At 47.7% G+C, this 24,973-nt stretch overlaps 2 protein-coding genes across 8 annotated transcripts in view; both read left to right on the top strand.

The window, feature by feature from the left end:
* The window catches only part of PIK3C2B (phosphatidylinositol-4-phosphate 3-kinase catalytic subunit type 2 beta), a 63,609-nt gene extending 54,366 nt beyond the window's left edge, over nt 1-9,243 (top strand). For all 7 annotated transcript variants that reach the window (XM_026480550.4, XM_026480551.4, XM_044377786.3 and 4 more), the window contains 8 exons: nt 128-237; nt 1,157-1,358; nt 1,748-1,872; nt 2,919-3,036; nt 4,771-4,852; nt 5,239-5,345; nt 6,549-6,677; nt 7,194-9,243. In XM_026480550.4, the coding sequence (XP_026336335.1) occupies nt 128-237; nt 1,157-1,358; nt 1,748-1,872; nt 2,919-3,036; nt 4,771-4,852; nt 5,239-5,345; nt 6,549-6,677; nt 7,194-7,382 (1,062 nt within the window). In that variant the 3' untranslated portion in view covers nt 7,383-9,243. The remainder of the gene's footprint in view (nt 1-127; nt 238-1,156; nt 1,359-1,747; nt 1,873-2,918; nt 3,037-4,770; nt 4,853-5,238; nt 5,346-6,548; nt 6,678-7,193) is intronic.
* A 5,017-nt stretch (nt 9,244-14,260) lies between these two features.
* Nucleotides 14,261-24,973, top strand: PPP1R15B (protein phosphatase 1 regulatory subunit 15B). Its single transcript, XM_026480553.4, has 2 exons — nt 14,261-19,357; nt 22,347-24,973. The coding sequence occupies exons 1-2, from the start codon at nt 17,471-17,473 to the stop codon at nt 22,566-22,568; spliced, it is 2,109 nt and encodes a 702-aa protein (XP_026336338.1). The 5' UTR covers nt 14,261-17,470; the 3' UTR covers nt 22,569-24,973.

Genomic DNA, 24,973 nt, shown 5'->3' with positions numbered 1-24,973 from the left:
ACAGCATCCGTCTGCCACCCCCTAGGAGGGTTAGGGAGCCTCGCTGTAGAAAGTCTTGCCCTATGGGGGGAAGGAGCAAGAATTTCTGGTTAAAGGTGCCCTCTCTCCATCTTCGCTTTGCTTCTAGATGCTGTCCTGTGGGATCCCCGAGCTCTCAGACCTGGAGGACCTCAAATACGTGTATGATGCTCTGAGGCCGCAGGACACAGAAGCCAATGCCACTACCTACTTCACCAGGTAATGCCCCGAGCCCAAAACAGCCCCCCCCACCCCCCACCCCCGCAAGTCATTCATTCCCAGGCTGCCTGATGGGGAGGAGTAGGGCTCGGAAAACGGGAAAGCTCTGCTCAGATGGCAGAGCCCAGAGCTGACTCCATGTGCTTGTTGTCCTAACTTTGCCTCTGACTTAGGGAAGCCACCTGACTTCTCTGACTCCGTGTTCTGTCTGTAGTTTGGGGCTCACCTTTGTGCATGGAGCTATTGCAGTCTCTTACATTCTTGCCAGGTCTTGGTCAAAGACTTTGTTTCTGGGACGAACATGGATTTTTCTTAGTCCTTAGCTCTCTGGATCAGAACCCTTGCACTTACCAAAACACGGAATTCCATGGTTCCATTTTCCCATACTTGACAATGTTTGTAGGCACATGGTATGAAACCAAGGACGTGTCTCTGTACTCACGTCTACAGTTCTGTCCGTGTAGGCGAGGCCTCTGTTTTATCATCCACTCTTTTTGGAACTTGGCCAGCTAAATTTTCTCCATTGTTCTCACATAGAACCTCTCCTTTTGATCTGAATTCTTTAGATTGAATGGTGCTTGGTGAGGTTCCCTTGTACTGGAGGTCTACTGTATGTAGACATTTTCATGCCGACCGTGTGCTGGAATCCCTAATTCCTTCCTACCGTGGTTTAACGGTCTTTGGCTCAGGAGGGCAGCAAGGGGAGATAAGACCCCAGGATTCACATGAACAAATGGCATGTAGATAATTGGGTGCCAGTCAAGCACCCTATAAGGATAGTACACAGGGAAAATGATTCTATCTGAGCTGAGGGTTAGTCTCAGGTGTCAGGGGATAGTCGTTGCGATCGCTGTGTCCAAGCAGTGGGGACTTGGGTCCGTGGTTACATCCTTTTCTCCCCATCCTCCTGTACCAACAGGTTGATTGAGTCCAGCCTGGGCAGCGTAGCCACAAAGCTCAATTTTTTCATCCATAACCTGGCTCAGATGAAGTTCACGGGCTCAGACGACCGGCTGACCCTTTCCTTTGCCCCCCGAACACACACACTCAAGAGCTCTGGCCGCATCAGTGATGTTTTTCTCTGCCGCCACGAGAAGATTTTCCACCCCAACAAGGGCTACGTAAGTGTTTTCTCCCATCTGACCCTGTCTTGCTCCCCACCGCCCCCAGCATATTGGGGTTCTGACTGTCTCTTCCCATCTGCACGGTGGGCATCCCGTGCACAGACTGAGCCTCTCCCCTGGGCGAGTAGGCTGCTGGAATCAGGGAGCCGAATTGGGTGGTTGCCCCGTCTGGGTCGAGGGTCCTATGAAACATGTGCAGGACAAATGTACATCTGTATCTTCTCCTTTGGAGATACTTTTGCCCTTTTCCTTCTAGAAAGTGGACTCCCCCAACACATACGTACACCCACATGCACACACCCCTTCCCTCTTCTGTTCCCTTACCCACTCCCTTCATTGGGTGCACGGGGTTTGGCAGGTATGCTCTAAGACTTGGACCTTTGCAGGTTTATGTGGTAAAGGTGATGCGAGAGAACGCTCATGAGGCCACTTACATCCAACGGACGTTTGAGGAGTTCCAGGAATTACACAATAAACTGCGGCTGCTCTTTCCTTCTTCCCAGCTGCCCAGGTAGCTGCCCCCTTTCCTCTCTGCACCGGGACATCCCGGGGAGGGAGAACCGGTAGGGGCTGGCAGGACTGCAGGATCCCGAAACTACCCTTTCTTAAGATCTGCTTGGTTTTCTTGGCCTGGTCATGAGTGCGGTAACACATGCGCCCCCTGCTGGCGGGGATCTCCTGACTTAGTCCAGCCTGGAAAATGAGCGTAGGTCCACCTGCTGGGAGAGAAAACTGGGGCTAAAAGCAGAGGACTTACTGGATCTGAAGATGTTTCAAAGTTTTGGGTTTTTTGGGTTTTTTTTTTTTATCTTTTAAAGAGTAAAAGATAAATAGAAAACAAAATTTGGCATATACATATGACGGAATATTATTCAGTCTTAAAAAGAAGGAAATTCTGACACGTGCTACAACATGGATGAACCTTGAGGCCATTATGCTCAGTGAAATAAGCCAATCACAAAAAGACAAATAGTGTAATATTCCACTTATATGAGTCTCTAGAGTAGTCAGATTCCTAGAGATCAAAAGCGGAATGGTGGTCTCCAGGGCTTGGAGGGAGGGAGGAACAGGGAGCTGTTTAATGGGTACAGAGTTTAGTTGTGCAAGTTGAAAGAGTTCTGGAGATGGACGGTGGTGAGGGTCACACAACAGTGTGTATCTAATACCACCAGTGAACTGTAGTGTTTAAGATGGTAAATTTTATGTTCTGTGTATGTCATCACACATTTTTTAAAAGGGGTTTTCAAATGAATTTTTTACTTTGATGGGGAAAACTGTGGGCTCCTCCAAGGGCCCCGAGGCACTTCTGGGGAGCCCTAGGACTGCCCAACAGCTTGGTTTTCTTGTCCGGGGTTCCTGGAACTGCCGCGTGAGATGCTGCCTGAGGGTGTCGTCGGCGCAGCCCCGGGGAGCCGTGGGAGGAATGGGGCCGGCTGGTGAGAAATGTGGGTCAGGTCGCTGAAAACGCAAATGAAATGTGACAAAAGCCTGCCGCCTCTTCATTTTCTTTCCCCTTGTTGCCTCTCCTGCGTTCCCACGGCCCACCTGCCTCGCCAGCTTCCCTAGTCGCTTCGTGATTGGCCGCTCGCGGGGAGAGGCGGTGGCCGAGCGGCGGAGGGAGGAGTTAAACCGCTACATCCGGCACTTGACCCATGACGCCCCCGAGGTGGCCGAGGTGGGTGGGCTCCCCTCTGTTCCCCGCTGGGGTGTTCGGGGGCGGGGGGTGGGGTGGGTGGGGGATGGGGTAGGGGGAATGTGGGGGAAGCGGGGAGGTCGCGAGCCCCCTGGTGGTCAAGTTCGGAACTTGGCTCTTTGGGTCTGTTTGACTTTGCAGAGGAGGAAGAGGGGGCGGAAGAGGGGGCGGAAGAGGGGGGAGGAAGGAGGGAGGGAGGGTCTTAGCTTCAGCCTCTCGGGTCATGCCCTTAAATGCTGGGCGCTTGGAGAGACATTTATGAGACATTTATCAGAAGCGATCCCAAAGTGCTAGGAGTGATCAGAACCTTAGGAAGGAAGGGGTTTTTGAGGAAAAGGTGTTTTTTGAGCAGGTTGAGTATTTACCTAGATTTTTTTTAAACAAATAGTATTACAATTTGGTATTATAATGAGCATAAAAACAAATACAGTCATCAGGAGGCCCACCCCCCTGCCAGATCATCTCACCCCATTTCCATGTTTCCTTCCTATTTGTCTATATGCAAATGTGACTCTTACCATTTTATACTGGTCATTGCTTCAGTATCACTGTATAATGTATTTCTCACTTTGAGTTTATAATAAGCATAACTTTAAATATCTGTACCAAATTAATACTTTGACTTGCAATACCAAAATCTCCTTAATCATTTGCTTCTTGAGACCGATTATGTCCATTTTTTTCCCCCACTATTAATGCTAGGATAGGTATTTTCACACATTTTAGTTTTTGTTTTCCCTAACACAGTTAGGAAACATTCTCAGGAAGAGTAGAATATCTGGCTCAGATATTTCTCTGCTTGAAAGGTGTCTGTGTGTCCAGGGGGAAGGGCATGGCAGAGAAGAACAGACTGCTCTTGACCTGATGTGACCTAGGGTTTTTTTTTCCTTTTTAAAAAACTTTTTATTTGAGAACTTTCAAACATACAGAAAAGCAGAGAAACAGTATAATGTGTGCCTATATGTCCATCACCTAAACAGTTAATGTCTCGCCAGATTTGCTTATTTTTGTATAAAGTATCTTTTTATTTTTTAAAGATTTTTATTTATTTATTTGACAGAGAGCAAGAGAGAGTGCACACAAGCATGGGGAGCAGCAGAAGCAAGCTGGAGCAAGGAGCCCGATGTGGGGCTTGATCCCAGAACCCTGGGATCATGACCTGAGCCAAAGGCAGACGCCCAACCGGCTGAGCCACTCAGGTGTCCCTGTATGAAGTATTTTAAAGTCAATCACAGGGACACCTGGGTGGCTCAGTCTGTTAAGTGTCTGCCTTCAGCTCAGGTCATGATCCCAGGGTCCTGGGATGGAGCCCCGCATTGGGCTCCCCGCTCAGTGGGGAGTCTGCTTCTCCTCCTCCCCCTCCCCCTGGCTGCTGTCTCTCTCATATAAATAAAATCTTTTTAAAAAATTAAAAAATAAAATAAAGTCAGTCACAGACAGCGTGACATTCTGTCCCTAAACAGTCACTGTGCAGCTCTGTTCCTGTGTAACTACAGTGCCATCATATCACCCAGTACATAGTCCATATTCAGAGTTTCCCTGTCGTCCCTCGAATTCTTTTTACAGTTGGTTGGTTTCAGCTAAGATCCAAACAAGAAGCACATACTACATTCAGTTGTTCCATTTTATAGGCCTCTTTTAATCGGGAATAGTCCCTTTTTTTTTATGGGGCCGTTGTCTTACTGAAGAATGACTCTGCCTCTGATTTCGTTCCAGTGCGATCTGGTGTACACCTTCTTTCACCCCCTGCCCCGAGATGAGAAGGCTGCGGGCGCCAGCCCCGCTCCCAAGTCCTCAGGTACTCTGCCTTCTCTGACATTCCTGCCAACCTCTCTGAACCTTCCCCAGGGGTAGTTTCTCCCGCCCCCACATCTTCCCAGTTCCCTCTTTCTCTAGAGGATCTGGTTTCCCACTCAGGCTGTGGGGCCCATTGCTCCTCACGCAGGTTTCCCAGGGACAGGATACTCAGTTGGTGATTACACACGCACGTTGGGTAGACCGTCTCAACCCAATTCTAGATCATGTTCACAGACCTCACCTGGCAGTTCCCCCATGGGGTATCAGGACCCCGACATGAAGATACGGGGGTGGAGGGTGGGGAGAAGACAATGGAAACCTCTGCCTGGCACCAGATGGGGACAAAACTGGCCTCATGACCTTTCTTGCGTTTCTTTGACCCTATAGACGGCTCCTGGGCCCGGCCTGTCGGGAAGGTGGGCGGGGAGGTGAAGCTGTCCATCTCCTACAAAAACAATAAACTCTTCATTATGGTCATGCATATCCGGGGCTTGGTAAGTACATGCGCAGTCTTCATTTGGTTCTCTGTCTTTTTCTGGTACTTTTCTGACTTTGGGAAGTAGTCTAATTACTCTGAGCCTTTTTTTTTTTTTTTTAAGGATTTTATTTATTTATTTGAGAGAGAGAGAGGACAAACAGCGGGGAGTGTGGGAGAGGGGCAGAGGGAGAGGGCCCTCAGAGCAGGGAGCCCAACATGGGGCTCAGTCCCAGGACCCCAGGACCATGACCTGAGCCAAAGGCAGACGCTTAACTGATGGAGCCACCCAGGCGCCCCTACTCTGAGCCTTATTAAAATGAAGATAATGCTGGTATCTACCTGGTGGAGTCTGGGGGGTTAAATGAAGAGTGCACACTGGCACCTAGCAGATAGCAGTAAATGCTCTCTGACAACAATAAAGCAGAGGACGGATACTGGGGTGGAGCGAAGCCGTGGCAGTCTTATAGAGAGGTCAGGGAAGCCTTCCTTGACGAGGAGGTAGGTACTCGAGCAAAGATGGAAGGAGGTGAGGATTGTTCCAGGCAGAGAGAGCAGTTAAATCCAAAAGCCCTGATGAGTCAGGAGCCTGCCTGGAGTGTGTTGGGAGGTGCAGGGGGCCATTGTGGCTGAAGGCTGCAGAGCAAAGGGGAGAAGAGTGGGTGATGGGGTTGGAGAGGGCACCGCGGACCGGAGCCTGGGTCCCACAGTCAGGACCGTGGCTCTGACCCTGAGTGCGATGGGAACCATGGGAAGGTTTTTGAGCAGAGACATGACAAGATCTAATTTAAGTTTTAAAAGGATCAGGCTGGATGAAGCCCTAATTGGCTGGCCTTCAGCAAGCAGCTTAATCTTCCTGACTCATCTTCCACCTCTTGGGGGTTACCTGGATCAAATGACAAAATAGACAAAGACATTGGGCCAGGCAGGAAGCTATCTAGGGATATGATGGCTCAGTCAAAACGGACCAAGGGATGGCATGCCCCGGGCGTTTGTATGGAAAGTATAAACTGGGTATAATAGGCAGTCAGGTTGATGTTTAGTAGGACACCTCCTATTGTCATGGGAGAGTTTTCTCTCAGAATGGAGTGAGCTGGGAAGCACGTTCCTGTGCCTCGCCAGAAGCCAGGTGTGGGGTTGATCACAGGATTGGTGATAAAGACACAGACCTAGGAAACTTTTTTTTTTTTTTAATTTTTTAAAATTTTCATTACCTTCGTAGCAACTGCTCCAGGACGGGAATGACCCAGACCCCTACGTGAAGATTTACCTCCTCCCTGACCCGCAGAAAACCACTAAGAAGAAAACCAAAGTGGCCCGGAAAACCTGCAACCCCACCTACAATGAGATGGTGTGTGGGGAATGTGCTGGAGTAGGGCTGGGGCTAGCAGACTACGCCTGTGTGTGGAAATCAAGTCGTCTTGGAATGCGGCCCCACCCATCCCTTTAAGGACCGTCTGTGGCTGCTCTTCACGTGGCAGCGGCGGGATTGCGTACTCGTGACGTAGACCAGACCCTATGGCCTCAAAAGCCTAAAATATTTCCTGTCTGGCCTTTCTCGTAAACAAGTTTGCTGACCCTTTGTCAGGATTCCACAGCTGAAACGTGGCCTCGGCCCTGTCCCGTGGGGGGTAGGAGTCCTTTGCTGATAATGAGCGGTGGCCTCAGTACAAAGCCCTCACCCGCCTGACCTCTCAGCAAAGAACAAAGTTCTTTAAAACTCTTCTCGGGTTCCGAGTGCCCTCTCTATCCCCTTGGACTCTGGTTGGGGAGCTCAGAGGTCTCAGCGTCGGCCAGATCAAACCCCGACAGACCTAAGCGTCTCCCTCTTCTGTGTCCCCTCTCTTCCCAATCTGTGTGCTCGCAGCTGGTGTACGACGGGATCCCCAAGGGAGACTTGCAGCAGCGGGAGCTGCAGCTGAGTGTGCTGAGCGAGCAAGGATTCTGGGAGAACGTTCTCCTCGGGGAGGTGCACATCCGTCTGCGAGAGCTGGACCTGGCCCAGGAGAAGACTGGCTGGTTCGCACTGGGATCTCGAAGTCATGAGACCTTGTGAGCCCAGCAGAGCCCAAGCCCTCCCCCCTTCCCTGCCCAGGACCCCAGGCTGCTGGGGGGGCCAGGGGAGAGGACTGTTCCCCTGCTTCAGGTGCCCTTTCCTTGTGAAGGGGCAGGGCCCTTGGCGGGCCTCCCCTCTGTCCAGGCGGGTCGGGCCTTTGTGACAGGAGGTAGGGAGAGTGCGATGCTCTCTGCTGTCCCCTCCTCTGCCCAGCGAGCTTGGGTTGGTGGTGGTGAGCAGCCCCTCGGAGGCTGTGAGGTGGCCGCAAAGTTTTAAGTTTACCTTGTGTCAAGGGAGCAATGCCTGGTTTGGGGTGAGTGGGGTGGGCTGTATGAAGTAGCATTTGGGAGGGGGGGGGGATTATCTTTATTTTTATTTTTAAAAAATGAAATAGTAATGTTGTCCTGACTGGACAGGAAGCCTCGTGAGAAGGGACTTCACATATGCCTCGGAAGGCAAGAGAGGAAGACTATTTGGACTTTTTGTATGATTAAGGTTCTTATTGGACTTTTCCTTAGGTTTTTGTTTGTTTGCTTGTCTGTTTTTCGTTTTTGTTTTTCTATCGATAGGACTTAACTCGGGGAGGGGCCCCGTGGGTCCTCGGTTAGAGCCCTCCCTCTCCCAGGGAGGGTGGGTGTGCCGGACCGAGGCCTGCATGGGGCCTTTCTGATTTTTGCCTCCAAAGGAGAGCGATGTGATATCTACGTGTGTAAGGAAGGGCCTTCCGAATGGGGCTCGGCAGAGGACCTGTATTCAGGGACCTGAGCTCTCTCAGGGGGAGTTTTTCTTCTCATCTTCCCCTACTTTGCTAGGACTCGCCCTGAATACTGTCTTCTACCCCTCCATTCTCACGGCCCCCTTGGGGACCATCTGGTCCCTGCAAATATGCCGGGGGTGCTCCTCCATAGGTCTCTCTCCCTTCCTTTTTCTCCGGTGGGGTAAAGTACTGTCTCAGCTTTCAGATTTCCTTCCACCCAAGGGCATCCCGGCCCTGGGCAGGGGCCTCTCAGCTGCAGATGCCAGGGGGATCCCGTCACCCCACCACACCTCTCCTTTTTATGTGCTGCTTTCCCCAAACTCCATTTCTGTCACATTTTTTAAAAACAAGAATTTCCCTCATTTTATGGGGCCATAAACCTCTTTAGTCTGGAGCCAAAGGGATGCCCTAAGTGGAGGAAAGGGGCCTGGGGTGGGGGATTCTGGTGATGTTCTTTGGTTGCGAGGAGGCCGGAGTGGAGGGCGTGGTTGACCCCCTGGAGTTGAGCCTGGAGGGAGAGACTGGGGCACTTAGCTCTCGGACGCTTTATTCCCTACCAGGTGGACTTGAGAGTCAGTCTTGCACTTTACTCCAGAGGGCTGTGTTCCTTGGGAAAAGAGGGAGAGACTTCGAATTTCATAGGAACTTTTAAAACCAGACTTGGCTTGGATGTACCCCATGATGGGGGCACGGAGGTAATCGAGGATACTCTCAGCCATCCCTCCCCAGCTTCCTTCTCAGCTCCAGGGATCAGAAATTCCTCCCTTTGCTGACTCATTCCATAACTGGAGAAAGAAGCTCCATTCACTGAGGCCACAGGGTAGCAAGGAAATCTAAACTTTTCCTTGAGGTTCAAAATGTCAAGGATCAAGTGGCCACGGTGGGGAAGGGGGTGGGGGAAGTGGGGAACAGGGGTGGGACTTCTCCAGATGAACGGACCATAGTTGGGTTACTGGCTCTTTGCCCGTAGCTCATTTTATTTTGACCTTCTGTGCCCCTGACTTAAAGAGGTCTGTGTACTGTACCCACTTCCCAGACGTCCTTGTATCTGCTACTTTCTCTGGAATTGTATTTTCTAATAAATGACATTTGAGAAAAACAAAACTAGCGTTTCCAAGATCGGTCAATGTTTCGATGAAAACAGCTGGTATATAAGGTGAGATAGTGATGGGGGTTGGTGGTCTTACAAACGGTGCCTTTCAGATGCACCGGTGCCCTGCACTGGGCATTTCACATTTGTCAGCCAAATTTAGCCTCAGAACAACTCGATCAGGTCAGTAGTAGTATCCCCATTTCACAGATGACGAAAACAGAAGCTCAGAGAGATTAAGTAATTTGCCTAAGGACACAGCCCGTCAGCGTTGGGTCTGGAATTTGAATCTCTGGATTGACTCCCAACTTGGGGCAACCTCACAGGTAATGTTGAATGCAGTCCCTTAAGTTGGTATATTATTTGTTAGTTTTCAGAGTGTTCTCTATATAAATGATGCCGTGTTTCGTTGCAGCTACCGTGGGAGGTCAATATGGTTCATTGATTCATTCTGTCAACAAACGTTTACTGTGTTTACCGGTGCCACCTGGTAGCAGGCCTCTGTTCACAAAGAATACAGCTCCTGGAGTTGTGCGCTGGGCCCTGGGCCATGTGACCCCTGGAGTTCACAAAGATAAATCAAGACGATCTCTGCATTTGAGAAGGCTACTGCCTAGTGCTGTTTAGCCAACCATGTTTGATACGAGACGAAACTGAACCTCTGAGAGGCCTTACGACTATGAAGTCATGAGAGCGGAGCCGTAGCCCAGAACTGAACTCACCAAGTGGAAGAAGGAGGCCATGTGACCCTCGTTCGAGCATTTCACCCAGAAGTTTTCAAAACGCTCCAGTGGGGTGTCCTGTTTCACCCCAGGAGATTCTGTGGGGCTTCCAAGGGATTTCCAGTAGTAAACAGTAGGAAGCGTTACCTATCTTGCTGGGTTTCCAAGTGGTTTTGGGATGTCACTGCAGTTCTGGGCGAGTCCCAGTAGACCTTTTAAAAGTTAGAACTTGAATCTGGCAAGAGTCTTAGTTGGGGAAATTTCTTGGCCAAATGGGGCGGAAATCTGAACCACCCTGAGGGAGTGGGCATGGGAGCTGGGACAAGGGGCAAAGAGAAACAAAAGAAGCCCAGGAGGCTGGGTTTTCTGAGTGCAAAGAGAGGTGCCAAAAATGACATAACCTGACTGGCTGGGATTTGGGAGTAACGATTAGATTGGACTTGAAAGGTGAAAAAGGAGGCAGCATTGTTAAGTCAGGTGGTAATTGTGGTGGCTGGACCGTGTCTGAGGTGTCTAAGGGCCTTCTCTGAGTCAGGCAGGGCGACCAGGCAGTGTGGCCACTAAAATGACAAAGATGTGGCTCCTGTCCTCAAGGAACTCACTGCCCAGCTAGGGAGGCTGACCCGGGAACACAGAATTACAGCGTGCTGTCTCAAGACAAGGCAGGAGAGGGGAGGGGCCGGGTAGGCAGGGGGCTTCACCAGGATAACCTGCACTGAGCTCTGAAGTGGATCAGAACTCCAGATTTTATTCTTAGTGTGATGCGACTACCATTGGAAGGTTTTGAAAAAGGGACTATAGTGCTCCAATTTATGTTTTAAAAGGTCATTCTGATTGTGGTAGAAAGACCACACTTTAAAAATGGTGCCCTGGGGTGCCTGGGGGACCCAGTCGGTTAAGTGGTTAAGCGGTTAAGCATCTAACTCTTGGTTTCAGCTCAGGGCAGATCTCAGGGTTGTGGGATTAGAGCCCCACCTCAGACTCTGCACTCAGTTTGGAGTCTGCTTGTCCCTCTCCCTTCCCCTCTCCCCCTTCCCTCCTCACTTTCACCCCTGCACACATACTCTCTCGCAAAAAAATAAAATATTTTATAAAGACAAATAAATGGTCATTCTGGCTGCTGTTTGAAGGACGAATGGAAGCAGCAGAGAAGGCCCTTGCAGAAGTCTAGGAAGGAAATGATGGGGCGGGGGGACAGTGAGAAGTAGTTAAATTCTGGAGAGAATTCGTGAATTTCAAGGTAGAGCTGATGGATCCGCTGGTGGATTCGATGTGGAGTTGAGGCAGAGAGGAAGTGAGGGTGACTCCTAAGTTTAGGGCCTTAGCAACTGGGCGAGGCAGACTGGGGGCGGCCATCGAGGAGAACGGGCAAGATGGCGTTCTTGGCGGAGCTGAATGAAGAGTTTTGTCTCGGGCACCTGGCTGGCTCAGTGGGTAGAGCCTGCGAAGCTTGATCTCGGTGTCATGAGGTCAAGCTCCACGTTGGGAGCGGACTTAAGTAAATAAAATTATTTTTTTTATAAAGAGTTTTGTTTTGATCATGATCAGTTTGAGGTGTGTGGACATCCACGTGGAGAAGCCAGAGACTGGAACCTGAAGTGCCCGGGAGAGGGCAGCCTGGAGGTTAGGTATGCACGGCGTCCACACGAGGTTGAGATCACCTAGATCAGGCTAGAAGAAAAGACACGGGTGGACTGAGCACTGATACAGGCCAACGTTCAGAGGAGGGAGAGGAGGAGCCACTGGAATTGTAGGGACACCAAGGGAGCGCCGTCATGGGAACCTAAAGAAAAGTACTGTCCCTGTCCTAGGGCCGCTGCAGCAAAGTGTCGTAGGCTGGGCAGCGTAAACAACAATTTAATTTGCTCACAGGTCCAGAGGCTAGAAGGCCACGATCAAGGAGTTGGCAGAATTGGTGCCTTCCGAAGGTTGGGAGGGAGAATCTGTTCCATGCCTCTTCCACCTTCTGGTAGTTCCTGGAAATGGTTGACATTTCTTGACTTGTAGGGTACATCACCCCAGTCTCTGCCGTCATGTTCACACGGTGTCCTCCCTGCGTGTGCATGTGTGTCGTGCATGCGTGTCTGTGTCCACACTTACCCTTTGTGTAAGGACACAATCCTACCAGATCGGACCCACCCTAAGGACCTCATCCTAACTTTCCAAGACCCTGTTTCCAAATAAGCTTACGTTCACAAATACTGGGGGATTAGGACTTCGATATCTTTTAGGAGGACACAGTTCAGCCCACCACAGTCAGAGGATTGGACTTGGTAAACGGTTGTTGTTGATCTTGATAAGGGGGGTTGTTGTTGTTGTTGTTGTTTTCTTAAAGAGGCTCCATGCCCATGGTGGGGCTTGAACTCATGACTCCGAGATCAAGAGTCTGACGCTCCACCCGCTGGGCCAGCCAGGTGCCCCTTGAGGGCTGTTTGAAGGAGTAGTGAGGACAAAGTTCACACTGGAGGCAGTTGCAGAGAGAAAGTAGAGACCATAACCAACTCGAGAAACTTTGAGGTAGTGGTACAGAAACTTGGAGGGGCATGAATCTGGGAGATGTTTAACTTTTTTAAATATATTTTTTAAAGATTTATTTATTTTAGCAGCAGGGAGAGGCTAAGGGAGAGGGAGAGAATCCCAAGCAGACTCCACGCTGAGTGCAGAGCCCGACACAGGGCTTGATCTCAACACCCGGAGGTCAGGACCTGAGCCGAGACCAAGAGCCGGATGCCCAACTGACTGCTCCACCCAGGCGCCCCAAGCTTTTTAAATTTTATTTTTTAAAGATTTTATTTATTTATTTGACAGACCGCAAGAGAGGGAACCCACGCAGGGGGAGTGGGAGAGGGAGAAGCAGGCTCCCACGGAGCAAGGAGTCTGATGGGGGGGGGCCTCCAACCCAGGACCCTGATATCATGATCTGAGCTGAAGGCAGAAGCTTCCAACTGAGCCACCCAGGCGCCCCTTTTTAATTTTTCAGATAGGTGTTGCTAACCCTGCATGTGAGGCTCTAGAAGCTTGAGAGAAAATTGTATTGGAAGGGGGCTCAGGGAGGCCAGAATTCCTTTGGTTAGACACGAAGGGATAGGATCCAGGAGGCTGCTTTTCTTTTTTTCTTTTTTTTTTCTTTATAGATTTTACTTATTTATTTGACAGAGAGACGGCCAGCGAGAGAGGGAACACAAGCGGGGGAGTGGGAGAGGAAGAAGCAGGCTCATAGCGGAGGAGGGAGCCCGATGCAGGGCTTGATCCTGGAACGCTGGGATCACGCCCAACGACTGAGCCACCCAGGCGCCCCAGGAGGCTGCTTTTCCTGTCGTGAGTTTGAAAACAGAGTAGTGGGTCCAAATGCAGGTAGATCAGTGGGTTTAGTGGTGGAAAGACGAGGTTGTTTATGTCCAATTGTATCTGGTTTCCCAATGAAGTATGACGTGTGATCCTAAACTAAGAATGTGTGTTTATGGGAATGCTGGAAATTGGACGAACAAGCATCGTGAAACCTTCCCAGAGTGTAGGAGAAACAGAGCTACAGTGGAACTATCGAGTGTTGTAGGCGTGCCTGGCACTGATGAAATGTGTGATTACAAATAACAAAGCAAGTCGGTGGGCACGGCTGAGGGCTTCTGCAACGATTAGCTGCAAGAGTGTAGACTCAGAGTAAGTGGGTAGTTGGGTGTAACTAGGGTTGGAATTTTGCCAGAGAAAAGCAAACGCGCGAAGGGTCTTTGCAAGGGGACCACGAATTCACGCTGGGTGAGGAGGGAAGTGAAGGAGGGTTTCTGGGGGTTGGTAAGTTGCTGAGGGGATACGAGGGCAGTGCGTTGCAAAGATGGGAGGTGGTAGCCACCCAAAGGGTGGAATACTTAGAAATAAGATTTTGGAGGTGGTACTGACTCAGAAAAATGAAGTCAAAAGCGATATACCCTTTATGTCAGGCCTGCACAATCTTTTAAAATAAACATAATTAACTGAGGTTTAAATCTTCTCTTTTGCCAAAGTGCCAGTCCGCTTGCCAGTCCAAGGACTTCTTGTCTTCACCAGCAGGCCTGCGGCCATGGCAACGCCTTGTTATCTCTGTGTCCAGAGCTACCCTCTGTCTGCCTTCTACCTGATAGCAGGCTGCAGAAGGCTGGTTTACACTTTCTTTTCCTGTTGGGACTGATAGGACAAAGTCACGTATTCCTATAGTTTTTGATACTTTATGATTGTGGTTTTTTTTCTCTTTAGAACAACTTCCAAGGTGAGGAAAATAAAATTATGTATTCAATGACAAGATGGGGAAGGGGAGGCTCATTCAAGAAAGCTTTCTTGTTGTTGTTGTTAAATTTATTTTTATTTATTTTTATTTTTTTAATTGACATATAGTGTATTATTTATTTCAGGGGTACACGTCTGTAATTCATCAGTCTTACACAATTCACAGTGTCAAGAAAGCTTTAAGAAATGTTTTTTGGGGACATGTGGTGTTAGTGACAAAGTTGAGTGGAAAGCAAAAGGCTTAGCCATAAGGAAGATGTTGTTATTTTAAATTATGAATACTCTTCCATTCATTCAACAAACATTATCGGCCACCCGTTATGTGCCAGTCAACGTGTTAGGTCAGGATTCCTAAACTTTTTGGTCTCAGGATCCTTTTTACACTTTTTTTTTTTTTTAAGATTTTATTTATTTATTGGACAGAGAGAGACACAGCGAGAGAGGGAACACAAGCAGGGGGAGTGGGAGAGGTAGAAGCAGGCTTCCTGCTGAGCAGGGAGCCGGATTCAGGGCTGGATCCCAGGACCCTGGGATCAGGCCCTGAGCCGAAGGCAGACACTTAACGACTGAGCCACCCAGTCGGCCCTCCCTTTTACACTCTTAAAAATTATTAAAGACTCCAAGGAACTTTTGTTTATGAGTATTATATCTATCAGGAGTTACTGTTTAAGAACTCAAAACTGAGGAATTTTAATAATAAACCTACTACATGTTAACACAACACTTTTAATGAAAAATTATTTTTTACAACAAAAAACTAGCAAGAAGAGTGACCTTGTTTTACATTTTTCTCCCAAATGTCTTTAATATCTGGCTTTTAATAAAGGACAACTCCAGTCTCTTGTTTTTGCATCCACCTGTTGCCAGATCACTTATCACGTGTCCTCTAGAAGATACATGTCTACTGTGCACTCAATGAGAAAGTGAGAGTTAAAAAGGAAAATCACAGCTTTGTATTATTATGAACATTTTTTTTTTTTGGCCTTGAGGGCCCCCTGAAAGGGTCTTGAAATGGGATCCCCAGAGGTGCCCAGGTCGTATTTTGTGACCCACTGGGCTAGGTACTGGGATACAGCCCTCAAGGAGCTGAGACCAGCAGGAAAGAAGAACATTTACAGGTATACATAGTGTAGTGTGTTAAGTGCTCAAATGGTAATAATAGAATTCTGACTGGGAAGGTTGGCAAAGACTTCAAGAAGGAGGTGACATTTGAGTTGGACCTTAAAACATGAGTACTTGCATAACAGGGAGGAAGACAGCTTTCTTGCCTGAGAAACAGCACGAGTAAAGGCAGGAAACAAGTCCAATGTTCTAAAGTATTACATGCATGAGGGGAAGTTACGAAGAGAAAGCTGGTAAAGTATGGTGGGTGGACAGGCTGTACGGAGCCCTTACTGTGTAGGCAACAGGAAACCATTGTTAGCCAATGAATAACAGATATTAGCTGATGTTTATCCCCCTACTCTATCTAGGTATTAGATAGAATTAGTTCTCTCACCAACCTGTTGAAAGAGGAATTATTAGTCTCACCTGACAACCAAGAAACTGAGGCTTCAAGAATTTAATTTCCATGCTTGGGTCTCTTTTCTGTTATTAAGCTGACTCCTCTTAATACGTTTTTCTGAAGTTCTTAGGATTGAAAATGAGATATTTCCAGAGATATGGATGAGATAATAGGGGTAAACCATAGAGATTGAGGACCTCTTAGATTCCTAGAAGGAAGTGGCTGTTCTTTGAGCAGTCGCATTGAAGCAGGAAGAGCAGTTGGCTTCCTCCTGGCTCCCAAAAGTTCTTTCTTCCGATCCTAAGTGCTCAAAACTGCCACACTCCCTCTGTAATAGATACTTCAAAGGTGTGGATGAAAAACTTTTAGTAGAAAGAAAGGAATGAACTAAGACCAGCTTACAACAGAGAATCGAATATAGCAATTAAAATTATCAGACAAAATCTTTTTCAAAGCATAATGGTCTGTGCGTCCCTCTTTGCCCATTGTATACTGCGGTTCTGGGGGCTCAGGATACAAATAGGACTTGAATGTGTTGCCTGCTGGGAAGCATATGAGAGAGTCAACAGTTCTGAGGGCTACGTTTCTTTCCTCCTCTGTGACTTCGGTTTGCCCCCACTGAAAGGGGACAGTCTAATAGGGACACCACCTGAGAAACAGTTCACATTTTCGTGGGGGATGTATGTGGGTTAAATACTGAAAGCTAGGTCCTAGGCAAAGCTAAATAGTGATTTAGAAACCCAAAAACCGAAGGGGCAGGAATGTATACGAATGACTCATTTTTCACTTAATTGGTTTTGCACTCTTATTATTCACTCCAAATCACTAGCGTCTTAACACCAGACATGTATTTACACAGTATTGCCAATTCCTATACTACTAAGATCTCCTGCGGATGATCTACTTAGCACTCACATACAGGAACCCCGATATATGCAAGTCAAAGGTAAGTATACACTTGGGTGTGTATTAGGCCCTTAAAAGGGCCTCCGGGAATTCTCCTGTTAAATGGAAACGGCCGCTTTCGCCCAGAGGGCCGAGCTAGGGGACCGGGGGCCGGGGGGGGGGGGGGGGGGGGGGAGACCGCCGAGGCGGGGCGGTCTCCTAGGAGACCACCAGGGAACAAGTGCGCACGCGTAGAGCCTCGGCCCGGCTGATGCAACCTCCGGCGCGCGGGCTGGGTCCGCCGAGAGTAAGGAAGCCGACAGGGAACAGCGCGAGACCAATCAGCTGCCGCTCGGAGGAGTCCGGAAAGGCCCGCCCGCTGGGGCTCTGCGAGTGACGTTGGGCGACGCGGGGCTGGTGGCGTCGCCAGCCGCCCTCCTTCGTCTCGTCCTCTGGCCTGTGGGTGTTCTGTTCCGCGCTGGCCCTGCGGCCATTTTGTGTTTCGCTTCCACCCGCGCCCACCTGCCCAGCCCTTCCGGGGTCGCGCTGCCGAGGGGTTTTTTAACGGCCCGTCCCTTCTGCGAACTCGCAGTCGTAGTGGGAGGTCTCTGTCTATGGTGGACGGGCCTCGAGCGGAGTAGGACACCTCCTTCCCGCCAGGATGAATGTCGCCTCGGCCGCTGCGTCCAGCGCCTGCCGTTCCGGACTGTGGTCTGCCGCCCGCGGCCGAAGCCGCTCCCCCCTGTGGCTGTTTTGCTGGCCCGGGGATCGGCTTGGGGCCCCGACTCCGCCGCGCGGCAAAGCCAAGACTGCTTAGGCCTCTTCGAATCCCGCCCGTCCTGCAGCCCTGAGAGACCGCCTAGAAGAAGGAACATGGAGCCGGTAGCAGACGGATCGCGGTCACGGCCGGGCTCCCGGTTCTGGCTGCCCTTCTTTCCTCGGCGCCCGCAACCCGGCACTTCCAAAATGCCCACACCTCCTGCCCCGGAGCACTCCGGGGACCCCAGAGTGGCTACTTCCCCCCAGCCCCAGGCTCGGACCGGCTACTGGATGAAGCTGCTTGCCCAGCTCTTTGCGCCACTCCCCAGCTTGCTTCAGAAGCTGCTGATCTGGAGCCAGCTCTTCGGCGGGATGATTCCGACCAGATGGCTAGATTTTGCTGGAGGCTACAGCGCTCTTAGAGCCCTGAGAGCTCGGGAGGACCCAGCCGTCTGCCCGGCGCAGAAATCTTTGCGTTCGCTGCGGCTCGACCCCTCGGACGACTCTGCTGCCAGTCCCCTCGATTGGCTGGAGGAGGGGCTGCACTGGCATTGCTCGTCCTCAGATCTAGAATTGGAACTCAAAGCCAAGGCTAGAGTTCTGGACCCTGCCGTACACGCTCTTCTGTTAGAGCAGCAGCTGTGGGGAGTGGAGCTGTTGCCGAGTGGCCTTCAAGGCCATCTGTGCTCTAACCGGGAACTTGGCTTTTCGCCCTCCGGCCCCGTGCGGCGTTTCAGCAGTTTCAGCGTCGTCTCCTATTTGTTGAACCCCAGCTATCTGGACTGCCTGCCGCGGGTGGGGCTCGGCTATCAGAACAGTGTGGGAAGCGGCGAGCCTGTTGATTTCCAGACCCTCAGCCCGGAGGGCCGCTGTCTGGCTGAAGACCGTGAGCCAACCCACCCGCTGAAGACACAGATCCCTTGCTCCTCCCGGCAGGGATGTCCGCCTCTTTCTAGAGAGGGCCTGCCAGAAATCCACCATCTCCGCACGAAACGGCTGGAATTCCTTCAGCAGGCCAGCAAGGGGCAAGCGTTACCCACCCCAGACCAAGATAATGGCTACCACAGCCTGGAGGAGGAACACAGCTTGCTCCGGATGGATCTGAAACCCGGAGGAGATAGTCCCACGCAGTGTGTTCCCTCTGTTGGAGCCGCTCCCGGAGCCGCCCAGGAACCCACCGAGTGGACGAAGGAGGTTCCACTTGCCCCGGAAAAACAGGGCCCCTCGGAAGGCCGTCCGTCTGGTGAGCTACCTGTGGAAAACGAGCCTGGAGAGGACCAGAGAAGTGCTGGGGACTCCTCAGACCTAGAAGATGACATTCCCACTGCCACCAGGCCAGCTTGTAGTAACAGACTGATAGATTACATTTTGGGGGGTGCGCCCAGTGACCTAGAAACAAGTTCTGATTCCGGAGATGAGGATTGGGATGCGGAGGCTGAGGATGACGGTTTTGATAGTGACAGCGCAGTCTCAGAATCAGACCTTGAGCACGGCTCGCAAGGCCTTCACCTTTGGAACTCTTTCTGTAGTGTCGATCCTTACAATCCCCAAAACTTCAGGGCAACAATTCAGACTGCTGCCAGAATTGTTCCTGGAGACCCTTCTGACTCAGAGAAGGATTCGTCTGACAAGTCTGATCTCGAGGATTCTCCCCAGACTGGAAGCCTTCCCGAGTCTCCTGACTCTAATTCCGGGGAGGAAGATGACTGGGAATCTAGTGCAGATGAAGCAGAGAGCCTCAAACTGTGGAACTCTTTCTGTAATTCCGACGACCCCTACGACCTTTTAAATTTTAAGGCTCCTTTTCAAACATCAGGGAAAAACTGGACAGGCTGTCATGACTCAGAGAGGCCGTCTGAGCCCACTGTGGCCATTTCCGATTGTCACACCTTACTATCTTGCGAGGTGCAGCTGTTAGGGAGCCGAAAAAATGAAGGTCCGGACTTGGTCCCGGGTGAGGTTCTTTCTGGAGAAAGACGCGCGCATACCAAGAGGAAAAAGGTTGGTTTGTTTGTTTGTTTGTTTGTTTGAACATGCCTTAGAGTCTGTACTGTTTAGATACGGTTACGTACAGTAGCGTGACTCTTCTGGAGGCATAGTAGAGCGTATTATGGAGGAAGGACTCGAAGCTTCTGTACTTGCATTAAGAAATGACACCGCCCCCGCCCGACATACCACCACCGCCTTCTTCCCTCCTGTGGAATGTTGTTCCTATCCAAATCGAAGATGCTGGGGTGTAGATGGTAGCAGGAAAGTGCCCTGTTCGTTTGGGTTTGTAGCTCTGGGCTGTTGCCATGCGGTCTTCAACTTTTCACTCTTTTACGGAACAGAAAAATGACACCTTGTGTACGCAGTTCTTCTGGAGATTGGTCGGGTCCCGTTATAGCCGTAGAGTTTTTAGTATTAATTGTAGTATGTCATTTGCGGACACCTAATATTTTATTTACAGGATCACAGTGTCGTCTTTCCTGTTAGAGCCCAGAGGGTTGATAGTACCAGGTAGTGAGTTTGCCATGAAAGAAAATACTAATTTCAGTGCAAAACCTTTTTGACGTGAATATGATTTTGATTGACAGTAAAAAAACAATATAGGACATGGTACTGCAGTTTCTTAAGAATGCAATACTAGTTAGCATTGGCCACTTACAGGTTAATAATCATTTGTAACAATGATGGTTACCTATTTGGTTTATCTTGAGTAGCTGCTTCCTATTCCTAAACTAGTCTTAGAACTTCATGGAACATTTTACTCTTTCAACACGTTGTCGGGTTAATCTTATTTGGGGAGGTCCTTTGAATTGCTGTGTTTTTTTCCCTCTACTATTTATTCAGCAGAAGTTAGTAATTGAAGAGGAATTCCCCCAAACACAGGGTATCTTTTATTGTAGAGGGAAAGTTTCTTTAGTTTCCTATACACTTATTTGGAAAGAGAAAGGGGGGTAAATTATTCTTGACCTCAGCTTCTGCCGCATCAGAGAGTTTCAAGTTGACAGTGCCATAGTCTTGGCTCCAGATGGCCAGCTTAATCCTTTGAAATTCCTCCTGGGTAGAAGATATCTCTACATGGTGATAACCTTAGATCTCGCCTATAGACGCGCAGAATAGGTCATGTTAAAAATTTAGTTACCACTTCTGTAAATGCTGTCATAAAAGATCTTTTCTCTTTATTTTTTAAGGGGACCCTGACAAAAGGACCTATTCAGTGAATAGGTTAAGAAACCTATTAGTGAATAGGTCAAAAAACCTTGCCCTGGTGTAAAGTGGAGCAACGGAATGAGCATTTGGTATCCGGAGGCCTGTGTTCCCTCCTGCTGAGTGGTTAGAGCCAAGAAATTTGGGAAGACAGCCAGACCTGCAAAGTAACTTGACTTCTCATGGCCTTGATTCACTCGTGTATCTGATGGGAATAATAATTATAAATGTGTGAATTATTGCATGACTTAAACGAGATGAGTGTATAAAACTCCTAATTCATCGCCTTGCCTTTAATTGGTAGCTGTTACTGTTCAGAGACCTCAGGCCAGTCTCCTGTGTCATTTTAGCTTACTCATTGAGCAAAAATGAGATGAGTCAAGTAGATGTGAGACTCCTGACTATGAACCAGAAGCAATATTTATAAAAGATTATGCCTAAAATATGGTAAAATTATTTGGCAGCCTTTGAGCACTTGCCGTTCTTCAGGTTATGGGAGTAATGGGTAGCACTTGATTCTTAGAATGAGACTTAAAACACTGTCAGTGACATAGCGCAGATTGTGGAGCCACACTCCAGGTGTGAGTCCTGATGACTGCACCGTAGGAGGGAAGCTGTGTGATTGGAAATAAGTCCGTTAACCTCGCTTTCCTTAACTGTACAGCGGAGGTAATAGTACAGACCCTATAGGGTCGCTATGAGGATTAAATGAGATGAAAATTGTGAAGTCCTCTGAAATGAGCCTGGCATGTGGTAAACATATTTAGATGCTGCTGTTAGTTATTTTAGTGACACAGTGAGTAACTCTAGAGTGCAATATCTAGTAAGATGTTACATACCTGCTAATTGTCCTCGAGGGCATTCCGTGGCCTGATGTAAAGAGAATGAAAGGAGTAGGCCACGGTGGGATTAGCTGATGTAACTATTAAACATATTTTAAAGCAAGTATTTACTTTTGTAGTTTGCTATGTTAGAAAGAAACTTCTGTATTAGAAATTAAGTAGGGATTAAAAGGGACTTTCATTACATGAAATCATGTATATTTATAGTATTTGCAATTTCATGTATATATGGTGATAGCATATTGAGGAATACAAAGAGGGTTTTATCTCAACTACAAAGTCTCTTAGTAACATAACCTTAAAGATAGGTTAATTTGGCTGCATTTTGTTTACTAAGTAACTTTTTCTATAGTCTGATTACAAAAGTAATAGTTAAAGAGTAACACTATGTGTTTATGATGCAAAAATTAGAAAGCACTGAAAAATGAAATTGTATTTAAAGGAGAAAGGAAGACTAGAAATTGGTGAAGATCTTGTTAAAGCTTTTGTGCTGTAATAAAAGCATTGACTAACATTGACTAATAACTATTTCAAATATTTCTGAAAAATTTTTTGGGAAACATTTGTTATTTTGGAAGAAGAGTGTCACAGAATTGTATATCCCTAAGGATTAAAAAAAAAGGACTAATAACATCAGGAAATTTTCAGTTCCCCATCTGGATTCATTTTATTAACACCAGAAGCCAAGAGGAGGGAGGCAGGATGACAAATGGGGGGCAGGAATATGTGTGTGTATGTGTGAAGGAAATCAAGATGGAGTTTGCTCACTTACTTCTACTGAGATGCCATCTAATCAATCACAACTTCTTTTCTTCTGTTACAGTTGAAACCAAATATTCCTGTAAGATACTTGGATATTTGATATTCTGAAAGAATTAGTAGCATAAAGGGTTAATTGCTTCAATGATGATTTTAAGATCCTAGAGCATGATTAAAATTAGTCTTTGTCTTTATAGGTAACCTTCCTGGAAGAAGTTACGGAGTATTATATAAGCGATGATGAGGACCGCAGAGGACCATGGGAAGAATTTGCACGGGATGGGTGCAGATTCCAGAAACGAATTCAAGAAACAGAAGTTGCTATTGGATATTGCTTGACGTTTGAGCACAGAGAAAGAATGTTTCATAGACTCCAGGAAACATGTTTCGACGGACTTAATGCTTTCAAGCAATGTTAAGATGATTTGACGGCCTCTAACTCGAGCACACACTACCTCTTACTAGAGAGGTTTCTTTTGAAAACAAATATTGGCAGCTGTCCTTTTTTTTTTTTTTAAAGGATATGCAACTTGGATCCAGTGACCTAGTTTAATATTTTGTTTGTAACTGATCCCACTTAGAGACGGCCAGGTTTGAAGGCAAGCCCTGGTAATGAAGGATGAGATGGTGTGATCTCTAATCCTCCCTTTTTTGATTCAGTCGGATGTATTTTTGAATGTCATGTGCTTGCTGAGGTGTAAAGGGGACCTTTTAAGGTGGAATTTTGCATTATCAAAACTGATTTCCTTGGGAAACAATATTTATAGGGTTCAAAGCCCATTTTCCATTCTAATTTAAATTATGTGTACCTGTCGGAACACTTTGGGCTCTCCCCACCCAACATTCTAAAGTTAACGGGCTTTAATGTCTTCTCTCTATATTTTTATTTCAGTGATGTGGTCCTTCTACCTTTAAGGCTAAGAAAATAATCTTGTATATGCTACCGACTTAAATTATCTTGTGTCAACTTTGTTTTTCCCTTCTAAAAATGACTTTGAGGGGACATGTGTGGTGGGTTTTCATTTCTCGGTTAAATTCGACCTGAGATATTTCCAAGGCCCCCCACAAAACGTACATTTGCAGTACTCTCTGCTACTTTGGGAAAGCTGCATCTTTCTGCCAAATTTTAACGTCTCACACGTTTAACTTCTGTGCAAAGCGTTTCTTGGAGAGGATTCTGTGTATGTTACTGTCATTCCAGTTCAATGGTTCTTTGTATGTTTCAACAGGTAGACGTTGTTGTAAGAGACTCCAGAAAGTAATAGTTGCATCATAGACATTTACTTTTTAAATTTAAAGGCAAGAATTTTCCTAGGAAGAAACTAGGAGACTTCTCAGAGCAATTTGGTTTCGTTGTATATGCTGTCAACAGAAAACCAGTGTTAATCTCATGCTTCAGCACCGTCACTTTTAAAACCTGTCAGGGTGACACTATAAACTTGGAAATGGGCAGTTCTGAATTTCCCAGTTTGCAATGTACAATAGACTTCATCAATCTCCAAGTTTATTGTGTTCTACTGTTAGTGAGCGAAGTAATGACAAGGCCTGTGCTTTCAGGAAAGGATGGTACTATAGACTTCGCAATAGAAAGTCTTATTTTTAGCCCAGAGTTTACTTTTGAATTGAAGTTTTTGCAGTGGCTGCTTGTCCTTGGTTTATTTAGTTAGCTCGACATGGTGTGCCTCTGTTAGGCTGAGGTGATGTTTATCAGCTCCTGATTGGTCTGTTTTTGCCCCACGTGCCTCTTGTTGCAGGCAGTGGAAAACGTGAGTAGAACAGGTGACCTCTTACGGGTGAACTTGTTTCGGTGTGGGAACAAATTTTTTGTCCGAAATGCTTACAGAGTTCCTACCTCAGTTTATAATCTACCTGGTCATTATTTTATTTCTATCTGGCCTGCCCTAAGAACCGACGCCAGTGATAATAAACGCACCAAGAGTACAACAGCTTGAAAGCTGGTCAGAGTTTGCAGAGCCCTTACTCAGCATGTGTTGTGCGCCTCCGCTTGAGGTAATCACAGGGGAGGGACTGGCAGGGTCCTGCCGTAACACTGTGAACACAGGCTGGTTTCAAGCCCCGGCTGTGTCAGTTGGAAAGAAGGGATCATTTGCCTTGAAAAAAGCTTCCTGAAAATGTGTGGGCATTCCTTTAAAGCCAGACTGAAGGATGCTGTTTTCTTTCACGGCTTAGTCTGAAACCTAGCACCTCTGCATATCTGAAAATAATGGGATCGCTTCATATTGATTGGATTTTGGAGACCTGTTCCCTTGGGATTGCAACCTCACTACCAAATGAGTAAAAGCGTGGTGGAGACTTCTCCCGTTGACTACCCTCCTTTAAAAGAAGTGATCAGATGGTGACAAAAAGGACAGAAGGGGCTGTTTTTATGTTGGACTGAAGGGGAAAAAATTCTTGTCATTTCATTCCAATCCTAGCTGTTTGTAGAACAAAGTTAAACTTGGACGTTGTAATTGAACATTGTACACATTTAAAGTCTTACAATGGTGCTTTAAGTATCAATGTAGCATGTGAAAGGCTTGTACAGACAGGTAAAATTTCCTTTTCTGAGTGTTGCAATGTGATAACAGCACCTCTTCGTCTTTAACTTGAAATCAAAACTATCAGATTTTATTTTTGTATAATTTAACGAAGGTGAATTTAGGGGACTAGAAGACTCTAAATTGGCTTCTACAGATCCAGTGACTTAAATGTAACCATTTTGTTGGGATTTTATAGCTAAAATTATATTTGTGTATATAACTTTAACTAATCTGTAAATTGTAATAAATATATTTGCAATTATTAAATGTTACGTGATATTTTG

The sequence above is a fragment of the Ursus arctos genome, unplaced genomic scaffold (genome assembly GCF_023065955.2).
Source record: "Ursus arctos isolate Adak ecotype North America unplaced genomic scaffold, UrsArc2.0 scaffold_2, whole genome shotgun sequence".
Taxonomy (NCBI): Eukaryota; Metazoa; Chordata; class Mammalia; order Carnivora; family Ursidae; genus Ursus; species Ursus arctos.
The sequence above is the reverse complement of the archived record's forward strand: the minus strand, read 5'-3'. Positions and strand labels throughout refer to the sequence as shown.